Genomic DNA, 26,543 nt, shown 5'->3' on the forward strand with positions numbered 1-26,543 from the left:
TCATGTATGTACTAGGTGCGCTGAACGCCGTTACCAGAAACTCCCGAGTTGTAGAAAGCGGAAGTAGTTCAGTGGAGCGCAGCAGTAGTGTTCAGGTTGTATCAGGTAGAATTGGGCACTGCCTCTTTAACAGCAGCCCACTCTTTCCTGTTCAGTTTCCTTCTTCTGCGGAAAACAGAATCGCACATTTATAAAAATCTGTTCTCTTTCCGCTGCTCATTTGCGTTATTTTATTATCTTCAGTAACACGGTTGACAGTGGAGTGACTGACACTGGTCCAAGACAGAGGTAATAAAAGTGTGTTTGTGTGTCGAGGTGAAAAATTAAAGGTATTTATCCACACTCTACCTCAGGAAGTTGTTATGGCTGTATTATTTTAATTGTTGTGTAGTAGATTTACACAAAAGAGCTTTTACCTCTACTGAACCTGACAAACACAGCAGACAACACTGCATTTATAAAGTGTGACTCTACTCTTGTCAAGCTGTTGTGAGAGAGTGCTTTGAGAACTGAGCGGCAGGATTTATTTACAGTAATGTGTTTCTGAATTTTACATTTATGTCTAGTGCTTTTCTTAGGATGGTGCAGATATACAGCCTAGTAAATATAGTGAAACTTGAGAAACGTCCAGAAACAGGAAATAGTGGTTCATTCTTTTTACTTTCATTTTCATTTCATTACCTTTCTGATTTCAAAAGATTGTAAACTCCTGTTATTCTACAGTGAATCTTCCACAGGACTTAAACACCAAAATGGCAGAATCTGTCTTTGATCCTGAAAGTCCTTTAAACTGCCCGATCTGTCTGAATCTGTTTAAGGATCCAGTGACGACTTCTTGTGGTCACAGTTTCTGTAGTGACTGTATTAATAGCTTCTGGGATCGGGAAGCTAATCGAGGTGTTTACAGCTGCCCTACATGCAGGACGACATTCAACCGAAGGCCAGCTCTCAGCAGAAGCAAGGTACTGGCTGAGATTTTGGAGGGAATGAAGCAGGAAGCTCCAGCTGGACCTGGAGACGTGAAGTGTGATGTTTGCAAAGGAAGAGAAGTGAAAGCCATCAAGTCTTGTTTGGTTTGTATGGCTTCTTACTGCCAAACTCACATCCGTCCTCATTATGAGTCTGAAGCTTTTAAAAAGCACAAGCTGGTTAAAGCTTCCCCAAATCTACAGCAGCAGATCTGCCCTCAACATCATAAAGCTCTGGAGGTTTACTGCTATAATGACCGGAAGTGTATTTGTGTGGTTTGTATGGGGAATCAACACAGTGGACATAAAACAGTCTCCGCTGCAGCTGCAATGGCAAAGAAACAGGTAACATCTAATCTTACTTCTAAGATAAATAACTGAGATATTAAAGGGGTCATGAACTGCATTGTTTTGTTTCCTGGGGTGCACTTATATTGTTAGTATGCTTTTAACATCAAAAAATGTCAATTTAGAAATAAAATGCATTCTTTCCTACCCTGATTTTATCCATGTTTTAAGGGGCGTGTCTGTGTGAGACTTCAGTGTAAACACCCACTGCTGTGATTTGTCTCTAGAATATTGTCTCTAGTATATGGAATAGCTAAGTATTACTCTCTCGTAAACTTTTAGCATGTTTTTACTATTACAGCTCTCAAGGTTAACTAATCGTGAAAAGTGTTGATTACAGCATCACATTTAGATCTATGGCATTATATTTAGATCGTGGCATGAAAGGTTGTAGTCGATCACAGACATGCTGTTGAGCTCATGAAAGCAGTGATCTTGTCATTATAACTCAATTTCTGCACACTAACGAATGCTTTCATCATAACTAACAGTGCAAACACGATAAGAGATTCATTGAATAAAACAGGAGTTTTGGTGCGAGTCCAGAACTCAGTCACTGATAAACTCGCTCTGTTTGATTGACAGCTCCAGTGATTGTAAAGGGAGCGTTCTTTGATCACTTTCTATATATAATTTAATCACAGATTAAATAAGATTATTTTCATCCTACTAAAAGAAACAAGGTGAAGTTGAGCGTTTAGTCACTGGTTTGATTTACTGACACACAGACAAAGATCATCTGACTGTACATGAATCATTAATATCAGATCAGGCATTAGAATTAACACAGTTACTGACATGTTGTTGCATTACTGTCCATATCGTAAAAGTGAATCCACAGTGAAATGAACCGAATACAAATAAATAAAGCTCAACTGAGACATTCACATTGTTGATAATAAATAACCATATTCCTGCATTAGGATCCTTTGGCTGGTGTTATTTTTAGTCCAGTGAGTGATCCTGTGCTCTTCTCTCTTCCTCATCTCACTAACACCAGTGGGCGAGGCCAAAGTTGCAATGATGAAGTAGTGCCGCGTTCCAGGCAACCTGTAACCCGTGAAAGTGCACTGGAATGGCAGTCAAACCCGTGACTTCCCACCCGTGAACTCGTACTAGATCGATGTACTCCCAGTTCCGCGCTCGGACGTCACATAGCCCGCGAAACAACAATGGCAGCCACTACGGATGTGGTGTTTATGCAAGTGCACGGTAAAATAGCGTAAAGTAAAAGGTATAACAGCTTCTCTTGCCTTATGCGCTGTTTTTCCTCCTCCGTTTCCCTCAAATAAGCAAGGAGTAATCACCTTTGGCGATAGAAATAATTGTAAATGAGCATAAGCCCCGTGCAGAACAAAGGAACAAAATCCTGTACAAATGCAAGATTTTGATTCCATTCAACTGATGAATTTTTGTTATTTTAAATTGCTGAAAATCGGGATTCTTATTGACTGCAAATTCATTCACAGGATGAACTGAAAATAAAAAAGAGGGAATTCATTCAGAAAACCAAAGACAAACACAAGGAGGTTCAGCAGTTTAAGGAAGCTGTGATCTCTTATAAGGTAAGTGTGATTAACAGCTATAAATGAGGGTTTGAACAAGATGGAAAAGTCAAGTTCCTATAGCTGATAACAAATAAATGACAATAGAGTTGTGCTGGTTGAATAAAAAGTAGTGGCCTTGTGCCACACACTGCAGCTGCGCCTCGGATGACTGAGTTTGAGTCCCGGTGTCATGACAAATCGGTCCTCCTTCGAAATCAGATCTCCCCAAACTGTCAGTTAATGATTATCCTATAGTATATATGAATGATACTGATTTAAAATATCTGGTAAAAAATAGTAAACATTTTAATTTTGAAGCCTTGCCAACCACGGATCGCGGAAACAACAACGAGTTGGGCCCGGATAACTTTTGAGGTCTGGAACAAATACGATATACAAAAATACATATGTGTGCACGATTAATCATTAAAATATTGCAATCTCAATTCAAACACACGCAATCTTATTCCTAAATGACAACAATTCTGCAGTCTCTTAAACCTTTGAAGTTATGATCTTGCCAGAATATAAATTTAAACCTGCTTTCGCGCTGCCGCTGATCCAGAGAGCGCAGCGCTCATAATGGCTGTACACCTTGTCACACAGCAGCTTTTAGACATTGTTCTGTTTTTTGTTATAAGTCAGAAATGACAAGGAGGCAGCCTCACGCTATACAAAGTCAATGGAGACGGCTGGAATGTTAACTAATGGGACCTAATCGTAAAGTGTTATCAGTTTTTACAGATGTTTCAGCTAGATAGTGTTTTCTGGTCCAGTGTGTCAGATGTTGTTTGTTTGTGTGTGACAGCGCTCTGCACAGGCAGCAGTGGAGCACAGCGACAAGATCTTCACTGAGATCATCTGCTCCATTCAGAAGAGACAAGCTGAGGTGAGAGAGAACATCAGAGCTCAGGAGAACAAGGAGGTACAAGATGCAGAGAGTTACATACAGACATTGGAGAAGGAGATCTGTTTACTACAAGAGGAGAACCGTAAACTGGAGCCGCTTTTACATACAGAGGATCACGTTTACTTCTTCCAGGTGCCAAAAACATCTAGAGGATGGCTTACTTGTTCATGAAATGCTGCACTGTAGATTTTGTTACTGTATTATTTATTGTTTTTTCTTTTAATTGCAGAATAATTCTTTCTCTTCTGGAATCTTACAATACAGTTCATCCAAAAATGTTAATAGCCTTACATTTGAGAGAGTAGAACAATCTCTCTCTGCGATGAAAAGCCAACTGGAAAAAATCTGTGAAGAGCTCATGGGCAGAATATTAAACAAAGGTGTAATAACATTCAGCCTCCCGAACAGTAAGTACATTTTTCAATGAGAAATAGATCATTTAAAGTAATGTACAAGAGACTGAATATGATTCAATGCCCTGATATACTCACAGCGAAGATCTTTTTTGTTTCATGTGTCACAGAACGGAAGAGAGAAACAGAGTGGGATTTTGCTAAATCTATGTTGGCAGATTTTGTGTAAGTTTTGAAAATAGAAATAAAACCTTATTTCTAAAAATGTGAGTTTTGATTGAAATGGCTGAGATGTTTATTAAATAAATGAAGCCCAAAATAAATTATCAACTAAATCAAGCCTTGTTGAACATAATCTGCTTTCAAAAAAAAAAAAAAAAAGGTACAGATCCCAAACTTTTGAACGGTAGTGATTGTGCACATTTGCTCTGTAGTTGATTTAGCAACTATGAAATTATTTTTCATGTAAGATTGCTCCTTAAAATGTGAACTTTGATTGCAGGGATGATGGGTTAGACAGTGATGATGACTCCGATGACTAGGATATTACACGTTTCCCTGAGAGCCTTGAAAGCATCTAGACATCATCATCATTTTCCTAGATCACAATAAGGGACCAACACTGGAGATGGTCTGCATCTATAGGAGCTTTATAGGCTTAATTATAATTAGTAATGGCTTTAAAAACTGGGATTTGTAAACAACCGTACCTTTTCCCAGTCAATCACCGTTGCACACACAGTTCCATAAGCTACAGAGAAAAGACATGCCTTTATTTGTGTTGTGAATAATTTTCCAAAACATTCAAATTGGACAATGAATTGTTCAGAGGAGCCACATATAATATTGTCAAATTCCAGCACTAGGTGGTGCTATAACAGAAATGTTCTCATAATTCTGCAACCATATTATGATGGGAGTTATCTATGTAAAATATTATAGGTTTAAATATTATTTCATGCTGTAACTGCTATGTATGTATGTCCCCTATGAACTGTATGTGAATATTATTTCTGCCTTGGGAAAAATTAAATATTTTTCGGTAACAATCGGACTATTTCGCGGTGGTCTTTTTTTTCTTTTTTTTTTCTTGCATATGTGAATGAACTCGGTTAAATCGCGTTCAATAATACCATTCAAAAGTTTAAAACCCCTAAAAAAGCAGTAACTGGCCTGACCCAGCAGGAGGAGCCGGTCACTGTCTCTGAGGACACGCTACTGAAGGTGGCTTAGTAAGGCCCGGTCCCAAATGGCACCCTAAACCTTCACGGTCTTCCTCTGACTCCGCACTTTCGTGACGTAATGCCGCTTTGACTGCCGGGTAAAGTCCTCTGTGTAGCTCACAGACTTGCAGACAATGCACTCTTTATTCACATTATTAGAAGAATCCACTTTTAAAAAAAATCTAAATTTCTCTGTTTCTTTCATGATGACATGAAAAATGTGCCTTGGTTTAGTGGTTGATGGCTGCCTTTTACAAACACTTAAAATGAAAGGGTTAGTTCACCCAAAAATGAAAATTATGTCATTAATTACTCACCCTCATGTCGTTCCACACCCTTAAGACCTTCGTTCATCTTCAGAACACAAATTAAGATATTTTTGATAAAATCCAATGGCTCAGTGAGGCCTGCATTGAAGAAAAGACAAAACAAATCATAAAGCTTTACAAATCTTTTGTTTCGAATCAGTGATTCGGAGCATGTTTCAAACTGCCAAAGTCACGTAATTTCAGTAAACGAGGCTTCGTTACGTCATAAGTGTTTAGAAATGTTTCGAAATTTCAATGGTTCACCACTGGAGGGGGATGATTTGTAGATTCATAAAGCTTCGAAGCTTCATGAAGCAGTGTTTTGAAATCGTCCATCACTAGATATTGTTGAATAAAGTCGTTATTTTGTTTTTTTGGTACACAAAAAGTATTCTCGTCGCTTCATATCATTAAGGTTGAACCACTGCAGTCACATGACTGTTTTAAATATGTTTTAATAGCTTTCTGGGCACTGAAAGTGTTAATTGTCTTGCTGTCTATGCAGGCCTTACTGAGCCATCGGATTTTATCAAAAATATCTCAATTTGTGTTCTGAAGAAAAAAGAGAAGGTCTTACAGGTGTGGAACGACATGAGGGTGAGTAATTAATGACAGAAATTTCATTTTTGGATGAACTAACCCTTTAAGGGTTGATTTCACAGCAACCCAAACAGAGCAGTATAGACGGCCACTACAGGATGATCTCAAAGTGTTCTGATAGAGTCAACCAGGCCAAACACTCGGATGACGTGTTTATTGGTGTGAGGGCGGAGCATCCTGTCAATCACATGAGATCAACCAATAGCAAACCACAATTATCAAATCAAATGCCTATGGACAAAATCAAGTTTCACATTACTTGTTCGAAAAGCTGTTTAACTCGGATACATGTCACGATAAGGGGAAAAAAAGATTAGCACACCTTCCGTTTCATGCCAACTTTAAAAACATAGGCCTACAAAGTTTTTTTTTCCAAACTAAAACTCATTGGCCCCTATTCATTAACTGTGAAGATATGTAGCCTAAATTAACACATTTTCATTGATGGTACACTCTACAGTTTTAAAACTACAAGCATGGTTGATGTTTGAGACAGATGTAGTCTTAGATATAATCACTATCTAACCTGACAAAAAGATATTTATTCAGTGTTGTTCCACATTATATTTCACCTGCTCTTGTGGGGTGTTCCCGGTCTGCAGTGGTCAGTATCTATCAAAAGTAGTTCCCAATAGCAACCATAGCTTTAAGAACGAACATGTTTACTATGTGCTGCGCCACAGTAGAATAATCCGTTTGCACCATGAATCGTTGTTTTCCTGTCTCTACCGCAAAGCTGCTTGAATCCACGATGTACAGCGCTAAACAAAAGGCGACCCGACCAGCGTGTATGTTGCTATACAAATGAAAGCGACCCGACCAGTGTGCGCAGCAATCAAGCCGGTTACCAGTGACAACAGATAAGTAACACACATTGCCAATACAATCGCAAAAGCTTTGCTCAAACATTTTTACTGAGAATGACTGGAAGCCTAAGCAACACTGATAGCCTTAGCAACAGCATGTTGCCAAAACCTGATAGCTTTAAAACAACGAACATTAAAAGGAACTTAGCTTAGCTTCTGAAAACATTGAGAGATGAAAGAGAGTGAAGTAGCCGGCTGTGACATGGATGCTTGATCTTCTCTTGAAACCCTTCTTCATGCAGGGAGTGCACTTGACGTGACCTGCCAGAACTGACGCTAACGCTTGATTGCATCGCAGTTTGTTGCGTATGGAGCTGCATAGACACAGACCAGTCAGGGTGCCCATGCTGACCCCTGTCCACCTCCGAAAGAGCCAACAGTGGACACGTGAGCATCAGAACTGGACCACGGAGCAATGGAAGAAGGTGGCCTGGTCTGATGAATCACATTTTCTTTTACATCACGTGGATGGCTGGGTGCGTCTGGGGAACACATGACACCAGGATGCACTATGGGAAGAAGGCGAGCCGGCGGAGGCAGTGTGATGCTTTGGGCAATGATCTGCTGGGAAACCTTGGGTCCTGCCATCCATGTGGATGTTACTTTGACACGTACCACCTACCTAAGCATTGTTGCAGACCATGTACACCCTTTCATGGAAACGGTATTCCCTGGTGGCTGTGGCCTCTTTCAGCAGGATAATACGTCCTGCCACAAAGCAAAAATGGTTCAGGAATGGTTTGAGGAGCACAACAACGAGTTTGAGGTGTTGACTTGACCTCCAAATTCCCCAGATCTCAATCTAATCGAGCATCTGTGGGATGTGCTGAACAAACAAGTCCGATCCATGGAGGCTCCACCTCACAACTTACAGGACTTAAAGGATCTTCTGCTAATATCTTGGTGCAGATACCACAGCACACCTTCAGGGGTCTAGAGCAGTCCATGCCTCGACGGGTCAGGGCTGTTTTGGCAACACATTATTAGGATGCCTGATCGGTGTACAACTCTTATGTACATTTTCAAGTCAAGTCACCTTCATTTATATAGCGTTTTTACAATACAGATTGTTTCAAAGCAGCTTTACAGGGATAATAGGAAATTAGTGCAACTAGTGTTGTCAAAAGTACCGGTACTTCAGTACCAAGTCGGTACTGAAATTTTGAAAATGTAACGATACCCGCATTTCTGTAGTACCGAGAATCCGGGTATATTCAGTACCCACTGATAGGGCTGTGGCAGTATTTACTTGAATATGACACGAGTGAAACACAAAGCTTTGTTTACAAAAGAAATAATAGGTTAGCAATTAAATGTGACATCGCAGCCATGGAAACATTTTGGTTCATGCCGAATGAGAGAGGTACGAGAGTTCATAAATTTAAGCTTTGTATTCTGTTTTGCGAATCATGATCTGGTCACCTGATTATCAGAGAATTTAACAATATTCCATTAGTTATTCCACTGAACATGGAATCTCTGTTTCTTTTCCCAAATCTTCACTCACGAAGGGGATTATAAACGTTTCTTTCTTTTGTTCGCTTTTAGGCCTATTATAGGCTATTCGCATTCTTTACTGTGGTAAAGTAGAAAAAACATCGTGGGACAGAAACCTTTTTGCTTGTACGTCAGTTTCTATTTAACACAGTTTGTGCTTGTTATTAGACTTTATAAGACGCGTCAAGTTTATTTGTATAGCGCGTTTCACACACGCCGGCGATTTTTACTTTCGCTTTCTCTGGCAGCGCTAGATCAAACATAGTCTGAATGTGTGAAGATAAAACTCACTCTTCAGACTTTTTACAACAAGTGTCAGTTGCTTGTAACATCAGGAGATTACATGAAGATATTATTAAAGAGAAATGGTCTCTTTCCTGCTCGTGTCCCACATCCCTCTCAAAGAGCAGAGCGGTAGGCTATATGACGCATCTTTGTGTAGAAATAAAAAAACGAATGTTTTTAAATAATATTTAACTTTCTTATTATTTAGGTTACCATTATTTACCGATATTTATTTCATAGTTTTACAGGCTGTAGTGTGTTGTTTCACTGACGGAATAGCTCAAATAAACACGCACGTCTGTTACCCCTGATGATAAAAACAGCATATGCTGGTTAAGGTAGGTTTTGAAGCTGGTATGCTGGTTTGAGCTTAGGACCAGCACTTGACCAGCATAAACCAGCTTAAACCAGCATACCAGCTTCAAAACCAACCTTAACCAGCATATGCTGTTTTTATCAACAGTACAAAATGGATGTTTAAGCATTTATTTATTTTTTTTATATTTCAAAATTTATTTCATTGAGGTAGCCTATATATACACACACAAACATACACACATGCTCCAAATCATATTTAATATGTTTTTAAAATCGGCTATATAAAATAGTAAAATAGTTCCAACAGATATTGCTGTGGTACCGAAATTGGTACCGAGAACCGTAAAATTTTCATGGTATTGGTACCGACTACTGGAATTTTGGTACCGTGACAACACTAAGTGCAACAAAGATTGTTTTGGCTGTACAGCATCTTCATTGTCCAGCTTAAGTGTTCTCATGTATGTACTAGGTGCGCTGAACGCCTGTTACCAGAAACTCCCGAGTTGTAGAATGCGGAAGTAGTTCAGTGGAGCGCAGCAGTAGTGTTCAGGTTGTATCAGGTAGAACTGGGCACTGCCTCTTTAACAGCAGCCCACTCTTTCCTGTTCAGTTTCCTTCTTCTGCAGAAAACAGAATCGCACATTTATAAAAAATCTGTTCTCTTTCCGCTGCTCATTTGCGTTATTTTATTATCATCAGTAACACGGTTGACAGTGGAGTGACTGACACTGGTCCAAGACAGAGGTAATAAAAGTGTGTTTGTGTGTCGAGGTGAAAAATTAAAGGTATTTATCCACACTCTACCTCAGGAAGTTGTTATGGCTGTATTATTTTAATTGTTGTGTAGTAGATCTACACAAAAGAGCTTTTACCACTATTGAACCTGACAAACACAGCAAACAACACTGCATTTATAAAGTGTGACTACTCTTGTGAGAGAGTGCTGAGAAGCAGGATTTATTTACAGTAGGGCAGATGTGTTTCTGAATTTTACATTTATGTCTAGTACTTTTCTTAGGATGGTGCAGATATACAGCCTAGTAAATACAGTTTATATAGTTTATATATATATATATATATATATATATATATATATATATATATATATAGTGAAACATCCAGAAGCAGGAAATAGTGTTTATTCTTTTTACTTTCATTTTCATTGCAATACCATTGTGATTTCAAAAGATTGTAAACTCCTGTTATTCTACAGTGAATCTTCCTCGGGACTTGAAAACACCAAAATGGCAGAATCTGTCTTTGATCCTGAAAATCCTTTAAACTGCCCGATCTGCCTGAATCTGCTTCAGGATCCAGTGACGACTTCTTGTGGTCACAGTTTCTGTATGGACTGTATTAAGAGGTGCTGGGATCAGGAAGCTATTCGAGGCATTTACAGCTGCCCTACATGCAGGACGAGATTCAACCGAAGACCAGCTCTCAGCAGAAACACTGTGCTGACTAATATTTTGGAGGGAATGAAGCAGGAAGCTCCAGCTGGACCTGGAGACGTGAAGTGTGATGTTTGCAAAGGAAGAGAAGTGAAAGCCATCAAGTCTTGTTTGGTTTGTATGGCTTCTTACTGCCAAACTCACGTCCGTCCTCATTATGAGTCTGAAGCTTTTAAAAAGCACAAGCTGGTTAAAGCTTCCCCAAATCTACAGCAGCAGATCTGCCCTCAACATCATAAAGCTCTGGAGGTTTACTGCTATAATGACCGGAAGTGTATTTGTGTGGTTTGTATGGGGAATCAACACAGTGGACATAAAACAGTCTCCGCTGCAGATGACATGAGAAAAAAACAGGTAAGACCTCAAGGACCACATCTAATCTTACCTCTAGATAAATAATTGAGATATTAAAGGGCTCATGAACTGTGTTGTTTTATTGTTTTAGAATGTTTCCTGTGGTGCAGTTATACTGTTAGTATGATTTTAAAGGTGGGGTAAGTAGTTTTTCAAAAACACTGTTTGGAAGTTAGACAGGCCGACACCAACAACAAACGTGTAATCAGCGAACGGTCGAGGAGACAGAACGAGCAAGAACTACAGAAAGAGAGATGAGACAATACAAAAGAATATCACTGGAATGAAGGTTTATGACTGGGCAAGCACTCTAGGATCCGTGTCAATCTTAGAAACACTTTCCAGCGCTGGAGAGAGCAAAGCGGGAAGGCCTGAAAACAGATGCGGAGGCTGCTTTGATTCCGCCTCACACATGAGTAACACTTGTTTGTATTTACTCTTTTTCTGTACGTTTATTTTTTGTGTTTCCTTGTCATTCGTTCATCATCAGCGCTTTATTTTTCGTGAAGCATTTTGTTGCGCGTCAGCTGTGATAAACAAACATCCACTCGCATTGCGTGTGTAACAGTGGCCAGATAGTGAGAGATGAACAGTAGACCACTGCACACTGATAGCCGCTAGAGAATGAGGTGTTTGGCGTCATTGTTAGTGCACTCGCCTCGCCTGCCAGCAGCGATCGGGCCGGGGTTCGAGACTGACCCGGAGCAGGGTGGTGAGGATTGGAAGGTGAGTTTTGGAGGCGGAGCAATGAAGAGAGGGGTGGGTTTGATTGGGTTGATTTCAAATATCAACAATGTCCAAAAGCATTATTGAAAAACTACTTTAACATCAAAAATTGTCATAATTTAGAAATAAGTCATTTTTCTACCCTGATTTTATCCCTCTGATTTGAACGCTCTGTTTTAAGGGGCGTGTCTGCTGTGAGACTTCAGTGTAAATGCCCACTGCTGTGATTGGCTGACATATTTGCAGTGATCTCGTCATTGCAGCTCGATTTCTGCACACTAACAAATGCTTTCATCATAACTGTATAAACACACTGTAAATAAGAGATTCGTTGATTATTACAAGAGTTTTGGTGCGAGTCACTGATAAACTCGCTCTGTTTGATTGACAGCTCCAGCGATTGTAAAGGGAGCATTCTTTGATCACTTTGTATATATAATTTAATCACAGTTTAAATAACAGATTATTTTCATCCTACTAAGAGAAACAAGGTGAAGTTGAGCATTTAGTCTTTGGTTTGATTTACTGACACACAGACAAAGATCATCTGACTGTACATGAATCATTAATATCAGATCAGGCATTAGAATTAACACAGTTACTGACATGTTGTTGCATTACTGTCCATATCGTAAAAGTGAATCCACAGTGAAATGAACCGAATACAAATAAATAAAGCTCAACTGAGACATTCACATTGTAACCATATTCCTGCATTAGGATGCTTTGGCTGGTGTTATTTTTAGTCCAGTGAGTGATCCTGTGCTCTTCTCTCTTCCTCATCTCAAGTAGGTGTTGATCTTCTTCTGCAGAGGCGGTCTTTCATCTAGGCACATTCCAGGATCAGTCGTTCGCAGGGCTTGGTAACATTAAAAGCTGTTTTCGGACTAACAAGGAAGTTTTCAGTTCTGGATATTATTATAGTATGATGACCTCTTATATATCAAAAGCTCAAGGAAAATTTGTTTTCTCAGTTCATGACCCCTTTAAAGAATATCTTGTTTGTAAGAATAAGTAGCTCATGGTAACAATAGATGAAGGAAGCTGTTTTTTATTACAAAAAAGGAACAAAATCCTGTACAAATGCAAGTATTTTGATTCCATTCGACTGTTGATTTTATTGTGTTATTTTAAGTTGCTGAAAATCGGGATTCTTATTGATTGAAAATTCATTCACAGGAGGAACTGAAAATAAAAAATATGGATTTCATTCAGAAAACCAACGACTTGAAGAAGGAGGTTCAGCAGTTTAAGGAAGCTGTGATCTCTTATAAGGTAAGTGTGATTAACAGCTATAAATGAGGGTTTGAACAAGATGGAAAAGGCAAGTTCCTATAGCTGATAACAAATAAATACTAACAATAAAGGTGCGCTAGTTGAATAAAAATTAGGGGCCTTGTGCCACACTCTGCTGCTGTGCCTCGGATGACCGAGTTTGAGTCCCGGCTCGCGGTCCTGTTCCTCTCTCCTCTACCATTGTTTCTTGTCTATATCTGTACTATCAAAATAAAGTTGAAAAAGTTAATGGGATAGTATTTGGAGATGTTTCTTGCTTACCTCAAGAAATCCTGTTGTTATACTTACCTGTCTCCAGCGTTTCCAAGTCTCCTGTGTTCCACATCTGTGTATGAGTGTCTTCAGTCTCCAGCGTCTCGTCTCACCATCGTCATCCAGGATCATCATCTCTACCTATCACAAAGGACAGTATCACTTAACTATCACTCATCCTTCACTCCAACATCATCCATTTATTTACCTGCTGCACTGTTATCTCTGCTGTGTGTCAATAAACCACCATTATCTGTTACCGTCCGTCTCCGACCCTTCTGTATTGTAACAGAAGACCGGACCAAGACCGTTTGACACCAGCATGAGCCACCCGGACCCGTAACGGGCAAACCCCTCAGTAGAAACGTGTACGTAGGAGTGTCGGTCCCATCTAACTGCAAGTGGGAATTCTTCACGTGGAGAAACTACATCTGCTGGTTCTGGAGGAATCCACCGCTGACGTGATCTTAGGGCGCCCCTGGTTGGAGCAGCACAACCCAGTCATCTCATGGAAGACCGGCGAGATCCTGAAGTGGGGCGACACCTGTTTCAGGAACTGCTTCTCTGAGTTTCCAGTGCCATCCTCTCCTTTTTCTGAACATCTCTCTATCTGTGCTACATCCATTGAAAGCCCAGTTGAACAATGTTCCATGGATATACCATTGTGTTACGCCCCCTTCAGCAATGTCTTCTGCCCCAAAAGAGCTTCCAAGCTGCCTCCACACCGGCCATGGCACTGTGCCATCGATCTGCTTCTGGGTGAGTCAGTGCCCAGGGGTAAAATCTATCCCCTGTCTATTCCAGAGGAGAAGGCCATGGAGGATTACATCACGGAGGCCCTGGCTCAAGGTTACATCTGTCCGTCTACTTCCCCTGCTGCATCTAGCTGCTTCTTCGTGGCAAAAAAGGACGGAGGCTTGTGGCCATGCATTGATTACCGGGCTTTAAACAACATCACAGTCAAGTTCAGATACCCCCTTCCTCTCGTACCAGTTGCGCTAGAACATCTCCGTGGTGCCACTGTCTTCACCAAGTTGGACCTCCGCAGCGCGTATAACCTCATCCAGATACGTGAAGGGGACGAGTGGAAGACCACCTTCGTGACCCCTACTGGACACTATGAATATCTTGTGATGCCGTATGGCCTGGTCAACGCCCCCTCCGTATTCCAGGACTTCATACATGAGGTGCTCCGGGAGTTCCTCCACAAGTTCGCCACCACGTTGCGGAGGTCCTGCAACGCCTGAGGGAGTTCCAACTCTACCTGAAAGCAGAGAAGTGCTCTTTCCATCAGCCCTCAGTGCAGTTCCTTGGATACAACATTGACAGCAGTGGCATCCAGATGGATGAGAGGAAGGTGGATGCCATCAGGAACTGGCCATCACCCTCTACAGTAAAGGAACTTCAACGCTTTCTAGGCTTTGCCAACTTCTATCGACGCTTCATCCAGAACTACAGCTCCATCACCAGCCCACTTACAAGCCTCCTCCGAAATAAGCCCAAGTCTCTGTCCTGGACACCAGCTGCCACAGAAGCTTTCAACATCTTAAAAGAAGCCTTCACCACCGCTCCTCTTCTCGTCCATCCTGATCCCGACAAGCCCTTCGTCGTGGAGGTTGATGCCTCCACCACAGGTGTAGGAGCAGTCCTGTCGCAGCAGCAGGGGAATCCAAGTAGACTCCATCCATGTGCCTTCTTCTCCCGCAAGCTCAACCTGGCGGAGGTAAACTATGACATTGGCAACAGGGAACTTCTCACCATCAAGTTGGCCCTGGAAGAGTGGAGGCATTGGTTGGAGGGAGCTAAACATCCCTTCTTGGTACTTACTGACCACAAGATCCTTGAGTATCTGCGAGTGGCCAAAACGCTGAGCGTTATTCTTCACCCGCTTCAACTTCACAATCTCCTACTGTCCCGGCTCCAGAAATGTCAAGGCAGATGCCTTATCACGTCTATTTGCTCCTGAGGAAAATCCTGAGGAACCCAAAGCTGTCCATCCAGAGAAACTCATTGTCAGTCCCATCACCTGGTCTGAGGAGACCTTACCCTCCTCCAATGCCTCCACCAACACTCCGCCGGGTTGCCCGCCAGGCTTGCAGTACCAGACCATGGCGCACTCCACTCATCCACTCTGCCCACACGTCATTAGGCACTGGCCACCCGGGGGTCAATGAAACCCTCTCGCTGCTGAAGGAGCGCTTCTGGTGGATTTCATCACAGATCTACCAGCTTCAATGACTGTACATGTCTTTGTCATCGTTGACCGATTCTCGAAATCATGTCGTCTGATTCCTTTAAAGGGACTGCCCACAGCCATGGAGACTGCTGAACTCATGTTCAATCACATCTTCAGGTACTACAGTATCCCCGAGGACATTGTATCAGATAGAGGACCCCAGTTCATTTCCCGGGTCTGGAAAGCCTTCTTCTCACTCCTAGGTGTGATCATCAGCCTATCATCTGGTTACCACCCGCAGTCAAACGGGCAGACGGAGAGGAAGATCCAAGAGATCGGCCGCACTCAGTCACTGTCCGGTCTCGTTCGCATTAGGACTTACCTCAATACTTACCTCAAGGACTCCTGTTGTTATACTTACCTGTCTCCAGCGTTTCCAAGTCTTCTCCTGTGTTCCACGTCTGTGTGTGAGTGTCTTCAGTCTCCAGCGTCTCGTCTCACCATCGTCATCCAGGATCATCATCTCTACCTATCACAAAGGACAGTATCACTTAACTATCACTCATCCTTCACTCCAACATCATCCATTTACTCACCTGCTGCACTGTTATCTCTGCTGTGTGTCAATAAACCACCATTATCTGTTACCTTCCGTCTCCGACCCTTCTGTATTGTAACATTAATTAGTTAATACATACAACTACATTATACATACAACTACATTAACTTAATACATTGAGCATCATTTAAAAAAAGTTACACATAGGTCCATGACAAAAACTGTCTTTGGGAGCACAGACTTAAGTTTGGTCTCATTTTAAAGGAAACCCTTGGCAGATTATTGAAGTTAGAAAAAAAAAGGTATAAAGTGAAACCAAAAGTTATAGAGGTTTATGAAAATTATTTATTAATATTTTTATATAAAATATATATTTTATGAAACATGTTGAACTCTAAAACTGCTAGAAAATCAAAGCCATAAATCTAAGCAACTTGTGTTCCATATTTGAGGTTGATATACAGTGGGTACGGAAAGTATTCAGACCCCCTTAAATTTTTCACTCTTTGTTATATTGTAGCCATTTGCTAAAATCATTTAAGTTCTTTTTTTTTTTCCTCATTAATGTACACACAGCGCCCCATATTGACAGAAAAACACAGAATTGTTGACATTTTTGCAGATTTATTAAAAAGGAAAAACTGAAATATCACATGGTCCTAAGTATTCAGACCCTTTGCTGTGACACTTACATATTTAACTCAGGTGCTGTCCATTTCTTCTGATCATCCTTGAGATGGTTCTACACCTTCATTTGAGTCCAGCTGTGTTTGATTATACTGATTGGACTTGATTAGGAAAGCCACACACCTGTCTATATAAAACCTTACAGCTCGCAGTGCATGTCAGAGCAAATGAGAATCATGAGGTCAAAGGAACTGCCTGAAGAGCTCAGAGACAGAATTGTGGCAAGGCACAGATCTGGCCAAGGTTACAAAAAAATTTCTGCTGCACTTAAGGTTCCTAAGAGCACAGTGACCTCCATAATCCTTAAATGGAAGACGTTTGGGACGACCAGAACCCTTCCTAGAGCTGGCCGTCCGGCCATACTGAGCTATCGGGGGAGAAGAGCCTTGGTGAGAGAGGTAAAGAAGAACCCAAAGATCACTGTGGCTGAGCTCCAGAGATGCAGTCGGGAGATGGGAGAAAGTTGTAGAAAGTCAACCATCACTGCAGCCCTCCACCTAGTCGGGGCTTTATGGCAGAGTGGCCCGACGGAAGCCTCTCCTCAGTGCAGGACACATGAAAGCCCGCATGGAGGACTCCAAGATGGTGAGAAATAAGATTCTCTGGTCTGATGAGACCAAGATAGAACTTTTTGGCCTTAATTCTAAGCGGTATGTGTGGAGAAAACCAGGCACTGCTCATCACCTGTCCAATACAGTCCCAACAGTGAAGCATGGTGGTGGCAGCATCATGCTGTGGGGGTGTTTTTCAGCTGCAGGGACAGGACGACTGGTTGCAATCGAGGGAACGATGAATGCGGCCAAGTACAGGGATATCCTGGACGAAAACCACCTCCAGAGTGCTCAGGACCTCAGACTGGCCCGAAGGTTTACCTTCCAACAAGACAATGACCCTAAGCACACAGCTAAAATAACGAAGGAGTGGCTTCACAACAACTCCGTGACTGTTCTTGAATGGCCCAGCCAGAGCCCTGACTTAAACCCAATTGAGCATCTCTGGAGAGACCTAAAAATGGCTGTCCACCAACGTTTACCATCCAACCTGACAGAACTGGAGAGGATCTGCAAGGAGGAACGGCAGAGGATCCCCAAATCCAGGTGTGAAAAACTTGTTGCATCTTTCCCAAAAAGACTCATGGCTGTATTAGATCAAAAGGGTGCTTCTACTAAATACTGAGCAAAGGGTCTGAATACTTAGGACCATGTGATATTTCAGTTTTTCTTTTTTAATAAATCTGCAAAAATGTCAACAATTCTGTGTTTTTCTGCCAATATGGGGTGCTGTGTGTACATTAATGAGGAAAAAAAATGAACTTAAATGATTTTAGCAAATGGCTGCAATATAACAAAGAGTGAAAAATTTAAGGGGGTCTGAATACTTTCCGTACCCACTGTATCAAAAAATGAGCTTTAAGTCAGATTTTGTTTGGGCGCAGTACCAAATTTTCCCCTTTAGATGCCAGCAAAGCTCCACTGGTGGTTGGATTTGTGATTTGCAGTGGAGTTTTTCCTCTCAAAATATTACAAGCACACACATACAAACCACACTCTGACATCCACACCAACACACCCACACAATTATAGCTGCATAATTTATCCAATTTGCTCTATAATATTCAGAAGCAAAAAACAAGAATAAAGTGAGTATTTGCTCTATAGGCCAAAACTGAGAAAATGACATCAACTGGTAAAAAAAAAAAAAAAAAATAGTAATTTTGAAGCCTTGCCAACAGAATGAAAGCCTATTAACAAAGCTTGCATAATTCTATAGTTAAATGTCCCTGGGATTAAAAATTGCAGTTTCAATGGGGACATTTTTTGTCCTTAAGGTCCTGAGAGGAACTATTTGTGTTACCAGTGTAAAATAGATTTCTTAAAGGAAATGGGGGTGAAATAATAAAATTACAATAAAAATACACACTTGTGCCAAAATTTATGCAGTTGGCATTAACACAGGCAAAATGATCAAAAAAACAAAACAGAAAAAGACAAAAATGTCAATAAGGACACTAATGTTTACTAATGGGACCTAATCGTAAAGTGAATTTTTACAAATGTTTCAGCTAGATAGTTTTTTCTGGTCCAATGTGTCAGATGTTGTTTGTTTGTGTGTGACAGCGCTCTGCACAGGCAGCAGTGGAGCACAGCGACAAGATCTTCACTGAGATCATCTGCTCCATTCAGAAGAGACAAGCTGAGGTGAGAGAGAACATCAGAGCTCAGGAGAACAAGGAGGTACAAGATGCAGAGAATCACATACAGACGCTGGAGAAGGAGATCTGTGAACTACAAGAGGAGAACCGTAAACTGGAGCCTGCTTTTACATACAGAGGATCACGTTTACTTCTTCCAGGTGCCAAAAACAAAAAAACTTGTTTATGAAATGCTGCACTGTTGATTCTGTTATACTCTTTATTATTATTATTACTTATTGTTTTTGTTTTTTTTCTTAAATTGCAGAATAACTCTCTCTCTTTTGGAATTTTACAATACAAATCATCCAAAAATGTTAATAACCTGACATTTGAGAGAGTAGAACAATCTCTCTCTGCGATGAAAAGCCAACTGGAAAAAATCTGTGAAGAGCTCATGGGCAGAATATTAAGCAAACGTGTAATAAAAATAAGCCATGTAAAAAGTAAGTACATTTTTTCACTTAAAAATAGATCATTTAAAAGGGGCTATATGTAGAATTCAGAAACTCATTAGTTTTTACTGCTTGTGCTCATGTAACGTACAAGAGACTGAACGTGATTCAGTGCCCTGATATACTCACACTCACAGCGAAGATCTTTTTCATTCTTCATTTCATGTGTCACAGAACGGAAGAGAGGACCAGAGTGGGATCCAGATGAATCTACGCTGGAACAGCTTTCGTAAGTTTTGAAAAAAGAAATAAAACCTTGTTTCTAAAAATGTGTTTTGATTGAGATGTTTATTAAATAAATGAAGCCCAAAATAAATGACCAACTAAATCAAGCCTTGTTGAACATAATCTTCTTTAAAAAAATAAATAAATAAATACAGATCCCAAACTTTTGAACGGTAGTGATTGTGCACATTTGCTCTGTAGTTGATTTAGCAACTATCTAATAATTTTCCATGTAAGATTGCTCCTTAAAATGTGAACTTTGATTGCAGGGACAGTGATGATGACTCCGATGACTCCACAGACAAAGATTACACGTTTCCCGTAGAAAGCAGTTTCCCTGAGAGCCTTGAAAGCATCTAGACATCATCATCATTTTCCTAGATCACAATAAGGGACCAACACTGGAGATGGTCTGCATCTATAGGAGCTTTATAGGCTAAATTATAATTAGTAATGGCTTTAAAAACTGGGATTTGTAAACAACCGTACCTTTTCCCAGTCAATCACCGTTGCACACACAGTTCCATAAGCTACAGAGAAAAGACATGCCTTTATTTGTGTTGTGAATAATTTTTCAAAACATTCAAATTGGACAATGAGGAGGAGCCACATATAATATTGTCAAATTCCAGCACTAGGTGGTGCTATAACAGAAATGTTCTCATAATTCTGCAACCATTTTATGATGGGAGTTGAAGTGCATCATTGCATTTCTTTGTCATAGATATGTTTACACATCCTTATTGGTCCAAAAATCATCTGTACAAATACAAAAAAATCAAATGCTCCAATTTCAACTGAGAAATGTATTATATTTTGTGTTGTCTTCACATTTTGTGATAGTCAGCCATGAGGTGGCGCTACAATAAGGGAATGTATAGACCTATTATGGCGTTCAAACCAGAGGCAACTTGCGCAAATAAATCACGCTATTCGCGCATAGTTGAACATTTTGAGTTTACTCGCTTCATTCGCGCGTGAAATTCACTTTACAACAGACGCGAATTCGCAAACTCTTCCACTTCTTTCTGCACACTTCCTCTGAATAAACACATCAACTCGTCAGCGGGAAAGTAGTTGTAAAATACGGCGAATAAGCTCAATTTGCCGGCTTTAGCTTGCTGTAGTCTCAATATGTATATATATATAGCTCAAATTGAGTAAAGAGCGTTTTTTACAACTTACCAGACCTCCTCACTCACTTTCTTCCAAGCAAGATCCGTTTTATTCCTGTTTCTATAAAAGTATGAAGATGTATCGTACAGCTCCGGGTATCCACGATACAGCGACAATGATTTTGTCCTCCATTGTTGTTTCGAATTTCTGACATCACGTCACTACTAGAGCAAGCTCCTGATTGGTTAATGCGGCGCGAATATTCGGCAAAGTTCAGATTTTTCAATCACACGTTACGCACGTCAAACACCCGAAACGCTCAATTCGCGTGAATCGCGTCATTCGCGCTGCAGGATGTCTATTGCGTCTTTGCATTGACTTAACATGTAAATCACTCACGCTTAATTTATTCACGTCTGGTGTGAACGCACCATTAGGCTTGTTCGAGATGCATCAGCGCTGCGCAGACCGATTGCCGCATGACGTACCACGAGAGTGATTGGAGAGCAAACAACTCTTTATGCTTTTGAATCACTCTCGCGGTACTTTGATGTCATATGCGATCGGTTTGCGCAGTGCCGATGCATCTCGAACAAGCCTTTTTTGTGTTTGCAAACAGCATTGATGTTTTTTTTGTGTGGGCGGAGCCTACCGGATGGCAGAAAGTAACAGTTCTGCAGTAGCAATCTGTGGAAGCCACGAAATAAAAGAATTTAAAAAATTAATTTCGAGTTTATCTCACACTTCTGACTTTTTTTTTCTCGCAAATTCGAGTTTATACTCGTTATTCTTTTTTATCTCCCGCAATTCTGACTTTTTTCCCTCTCAGAATTGTGATATAAACTCACAATTGCGAATTATAAAGTCCGAACTGGGAGATAATAAACGCAAATGCAAGACAAAAAGTCAGAATTGTGAGATCTGTTATAGGCTATGTTTAAAAGTTATCAATGTAAAATGTTACCGGTTTAAATATTATTTCATGCTGTAACTGCTATGTATGTATGTCCCCTATGAACTGCATATGTGAATATTATTTCTGCCTTGGGAAAAATTATATATTTTAATAACAAACTGACTATTTAGCGTTTTTTTTTTCCTTTCTTTTTTTTTTTTTTTTTTGCATATATGCAAATTAACTTCAAATCGCGTTCAATAATACCATTCAAAAGTTAAAAACCCCTAAAAAGCAGTAACTGGCCTGACCCAGCAGGAGGAGCTGGTCACTGAGGACTGAAGGTAGTAAGATTACAAAACGCTTTGGACTCCATTTTACTGCTGTATTTAGAGCTAATAAAATACAATTCAAGATAAAGAACAAGGCACTATATTCACATTATTAGATGAAGCGAGATTAACACTTTTAGATACTTTCATCCAACAGGATCTTAAATGGCACAGAAACTTCCTCTTAATTACCAGGATAATCATTGCTCATTTATTTTAACACTCATTACAGAGAAAACTCCACATGTATTTAGTGTTACATCTGCAGAAAGCATCAGGTGTAGAAAAGACTGGTTCGAGCAATTGCTAAAGAGAAGAAATCCTGTTGGAAAGAGCCATGGAGAAGAACAGGTGGAGAAAAAGCACCAATCTTGATCAAAACACTTGTAAGAAAAGCTGGTAAATGATATGCTACACTGTTAACGATTTTGGTTCTGGGCAGTGGTGGATATAAGCATGGGCAACATGAGAAACGGCCAAGATAAAGGATGTACGTATTTTCTTCACAAAAACAGTACATAATTTTAGGGCATAGAAGTATAGGCGAATGAGCATCAGTGAATGTTTGAACCTTTTTTAATAGTTGTGTTTGAGTCCCTCAGTTGTCCTCAGTGTGAAAAGACAGATCTCAAAATCATTCAGTCACTGCTGCAAAAGATGCTGGAAAACTGAAGAATCTGCAGGAGCTGGAGGATTTTTCTGAAGAACAGAGCTCAGTTTAACTGCTCAGAACAAACAAGAGACTCATGAACAACCATCACACAACAAACAAACAGTCGTAGATCAGCAGGGAACCACACACAGTATTAAGAATCAATGGTTCACAAACTTGTGAATGGGGTTATTTTAATAAATTCAGCTATTTTTTTTGTCTTGTGGATTATATGTAAACATCTTTTATGTAAAATATCTTACTCAGGACAGTACTAAATAAAAAATAACATGCATTTTGTATGATCTCTCTTATTTTGTTAATTTTTCACATTTTCACAGATTCTGCAAGTGGTTCACATACTTTTTCTTGCAACTGTATGTGAATATATATATATATATATATATATATATATATATATAATAATGTGTGTGTGTGTGTGTGTGTGTGTGTATATTTCTCAGAGCCCAGTTTGAGATATTAAGATCTGAGCATCTGAGAAGCAGGCAACTGAAGCACAAGTCTCCCATTTGGTCTTACTTCTAAGATATTTTTATTGGAAAAAATCCTGCACAAATGCAAATATTTTGATTCCATTCAACAGTTGATATTATTTTATTTTAAGTTGCTGAAAAACAGGATTCTTATTGATCGCAAATTCATTCACAGGAGGTACTGAAAATAATAAAGAAGGATTTCATGCAGAAAATCAACAACATGGATAAGGAGGTTCAGCAGTTTAAGAAAGCTGTGATCTCTTATAAAGTAAGTGATTAACAGGTTTGAACGATGGAAAAGTTCCTATAGCTGATAACAAATAAATACTAACAATAGAGTTAACTAAACGTGTCAGAAGTTGTTTGTTTGTGTGTGACAGCGCTCTGCACAGGCAGCAGTGGAGAACAGCGACAAGATCTTCACTGAGATCATCTGCTCCATTCAGAAGAGACAAGCTGAGGTGAGAGAGAACATCAGAGCTCAGGAGAACAAGGAGGTACAAGATGCAGAGAGTCACATAAAGACGCTGGAGAAGGAGATCTGTGAACTACAGAAGGAGAACCGTAAACTGGAGCCGCTTTTACATACAGAGGATCACGTTTACTTCTTCCAGGTGGAAAAAAATATCTAGAGGATGGCCTACTTGTTTATGAAATGCTGCACTGTTGATTCTGTTGATTCCTTTTTTTTAATTGTTTTTTTTTTCTTATAATTGCAGAATTACTCTTTCTCTTCTGGAATTGTACAATACAATTCATCCAAAGATGTTAATAACCTGACATTTGAGAGAGCAGAACAATCTCTCTCAGAGCTGAAAAACCAGCTGGATGAAGTCTGTGAAGAGCTCATGGGCAAAATATTAAACAAAGGTGAAATAACATTTACAAGTGCCATTCAGCCATTTTAGTTCAGTCTTCATACGTTTATTCAGAGAAATATCACATAATGTAAGTGAATAATGTGTGTCTGTCTTTGTAGTTTCTGATGTCCAAATATTCAAAGAAACTGAAAGGTTCCAGAGCAGTAAGTACATTTCTCTATAGGAAAAATGCACAATTAAAAATGGATAATTTAAAGGGTCTATATGTAGAATTCAGAAACCCATGTTATTAGTTATTGACTTACTGCTCATGCTCGCACTCATACGAGAAACTGAACATGATTCAATTCCCTGATAATCTCACAGCGAAGTTTTTTCATTTCATGCGTCCTAGAACGGAATAGAGGCTCTCGGAAGTGTGCATAAACGTAACACCCATTTGTTTTTCTCGGAAAAAACATTCCAAGTTCTTACACATGAAAATCCTTACATATAGCTCCTTTAATATGATTATATTTTAGGCCGTTTATTCTCTATTTTTTTGGTTCTTGTTCTTTTCAGTTTGGCAAAAGGTTTCAATAACCACTAAGAAAATCAAACATTACTTGTTTTTAGCTTTTAACTTACATTTTGAGCTCTTTCCATGTTTCATTTTTTAAATGAAGTTCACCACTCTGAGATGGAAGTAGGGATGGAAGTGCAGATGTGGTAAGTGTATTTATTGATTTCAAAAAACAAAAATAGAACTAAAAAAAATGTGAGTTTTGATTGAAATCAATTTTTGAGCAAGTACCTAACTAGCCAGTGTTCAAAACTATCTCCTTACCTTAGCTCGATTCACAACGGTAAGCTTGTAATAATGTTTTATAATAAAATCAGTACTGGTGGGTTTCCGCGGGAAATTTGAGCATGCACCATTTCCTCTTTGCGTCATTACGTCACGTCTGTAAACAGAAAGGAGTCCCAGCTAGTAGACTATATCATGTGAGGATCCTGTGATGGATCATTTATAGCCTTTTCTCACAGCAGCTGCAATAATTAAACTTATCATTTTGATGGTGGATTGTAATCCAGAAATGACAATCATCAGTGACAACTGGAGATTCACCCGTAGTCAAAAGCAAAAGACGTCGGACAGCGGAGTGGCTACAGAAATTGAAATCTACAGGTAACGCTAATACATGCTAAATACACACAGTCACGCAATGCTGATGTTGTTAACATTAACAATTTGAGAACAAAGTATAACCGTAATAATAATTTGCACGGTTTGACATGATCCGAGCTAAGCGGCCATTGGCAGCACGATTTATTGTAATGATTTTTCCCTCAGTCGGTCAGAACAAAAGTGGCAGACATGTTACTTACTTGATCAGATGACATTCTCCGGTGAAAATTCTTATTTTGGTCATACTTCAAGACTACAGTATCCACACCGGTGTGGTGACTGACAGCAAACATTAGATTCATCCGCACTGAGGAGTCGTGCCGATGCACAACACACATAAAGATAATAATTCTGCATAGAACTGCAATTGCAGGTTTCAAACAGAGATGGCGACAAAGAGGCAAAACTTATGGACTGCAGCTTTAAATAAATGAAGCCCAAAATAAATTACCAACTAAATGAAGCCTTGGTGAACACAATCTTCTTTTTAAAAAACAAAAATCTTACAGATCCCAAACTTTTGAACGGAAGTGATTGTGCACATTGTGCAACTATCGGTTAATATTTTTTTTAATGTAAGTTTGCTCCTTAAAATGTGAACTTTGATTGCAGGGACATTGATGATGACTACATATATGGATAGATGGAGACGTTTACCTTGACAACACTTGAAAACATCTGGACATCATCATTCTTTTTCCTAGATTACAATAAGCCTGCAACATACGTGATGGTCTGCATCTATAGGAGCTCATATGGGTAGATTACATTACATTAAATATTATAATTAGTAATATGGCTTTAAAAACTATTACTCATGTGGAATTTGTAAAACAACTGTACCTTTTAAAATCTTTTTATTTTCAGTCAGTCAGCTGCACACACAGTTCCGTAAGCTACAGAGAAAGACATGCCTTTGTTTGTGTTGTGAATAATTTTCCAAAACATTCGAATTGGACAATGACTTGTCCAATTCGAGCAACATAAAATATTTCCAAATTCCAGCACTAGGTGGTGCTATAACAGAAATGTTCTCATAATTCTGTAACCATCTGGTGATGGGAGTTGAAGTTCAGTGTTCTATTTCTTTGTGATAGATATGTTTACACAAAGATCATCTGTACAAATCAACAAAAAAATTAAATGTTCCCATTTCAACTGATTATAATGATGTATGTATCATAGTTGTGTTGTCTTTAAATTTAGTGCTAGCCAAGCATTAGGTGCCGCTACAAAAAGGGAATGTATATTTTACCATGTGGGTTCAAATATAGATTGAAATACCGATTCTCGTAATGTTGTATAAGGCAAATCTGCAGGACCAGGCAGTTCTAGCAATGTGGTATGTGAAGCTTAACTGATTGTCAGTCACAACCCCAAAGTTCCCGGCTGTCCTGGATGAAGTTGACCAACCTAGCTGAACGGAGAAGTTGTGATGAAGTGTTGGGTTGGCCGAGACTACAA

At 39.7% G+C, this 26,543-nt stretch overlaps 1 protein-coding gene and 1 long non-coding RNA gene across 7 annotated transcripts in view; both read left to right on the forward strand.

Annotated features, from left to right (window-relative positions):
• The window catches only part of LOC127524806 (tripartite motif-containing protein 29-like), a 66,280-nt gene that overhangs the window by 33,381 nt on the left and 6,356 nt on the right, over window positions 1–26,543 (forward strand). The window contains exons 1-7 of one of the 6 annotated variants that reach the window (XM_051916757.1): window positions 100–329; window positions 724–1,313; window positions 2,786–2,881; window positions 3,672–3,905; window positions 19,187–19,364; window positions 19,548–19,602; window positions 19,868–21,792. In XM_051916757.1, coding sequence (XP_051772717.1) covers window positions 753–1,313; window positions 2,786–2,881; window positions 3,672–3,905; window positions 19,187–19,364; window positions 19,548–19,602; window positions 19,868–19,958 — 1,215 coding nt within the window. In that variant the 5' untranslated portion in view covers window positions 100–329; window positions 724–752 and the 3' untranslated portion in view covers window positions 19,959–21,792. Of the gene's footprint in view, window positions 1–99; window positions 330–723; window positions 1,314–2,785; window positions 2,882–3,671; window positions 3,906–4,002; window positions 4,181–4,296; window positions 4,352–4,628; window positions 5,178–18,844; window positions 19,080–19,186; window positions 19,365–19,547; window positions 19,603–19,867 lie in introns of those variants that run through there. The other 5 variants (XM_051916756.1, XM_051916760.1, XR_007933170.1 and 2 more) reach the window with 5 other exon arrangements.
• LOC127524829 (uncharacterized) lies at window positions 23,711–26,241 on the forward strand. The gene is made up of 4 exons (XR_007933179.1): window positions 23,711–23,960; window positions 24,070–24,114; window positions 24,577–24,619; window positions 25,692–26,241. It is a non-coding gene; the product is annotated as an uncharacterized LOC127524829 (long non-coding RNA).

Source organism: Ctenopharyngodon idella, chromosome 13 (assembly GCF_019924925.1).
Source record: "Ctenopharyngodon idella isolate HZGC_01 chromosome 13, HZGC01, whole genome shotgun sequence".
Classification (NCBI taxonomy): Eukaryota; Metazoa; Chordata; class Actinopteri; order Cypriniformes; family Xenocyprididae; genus Ctenopharyngodon; species Ctenopharyngodon idella.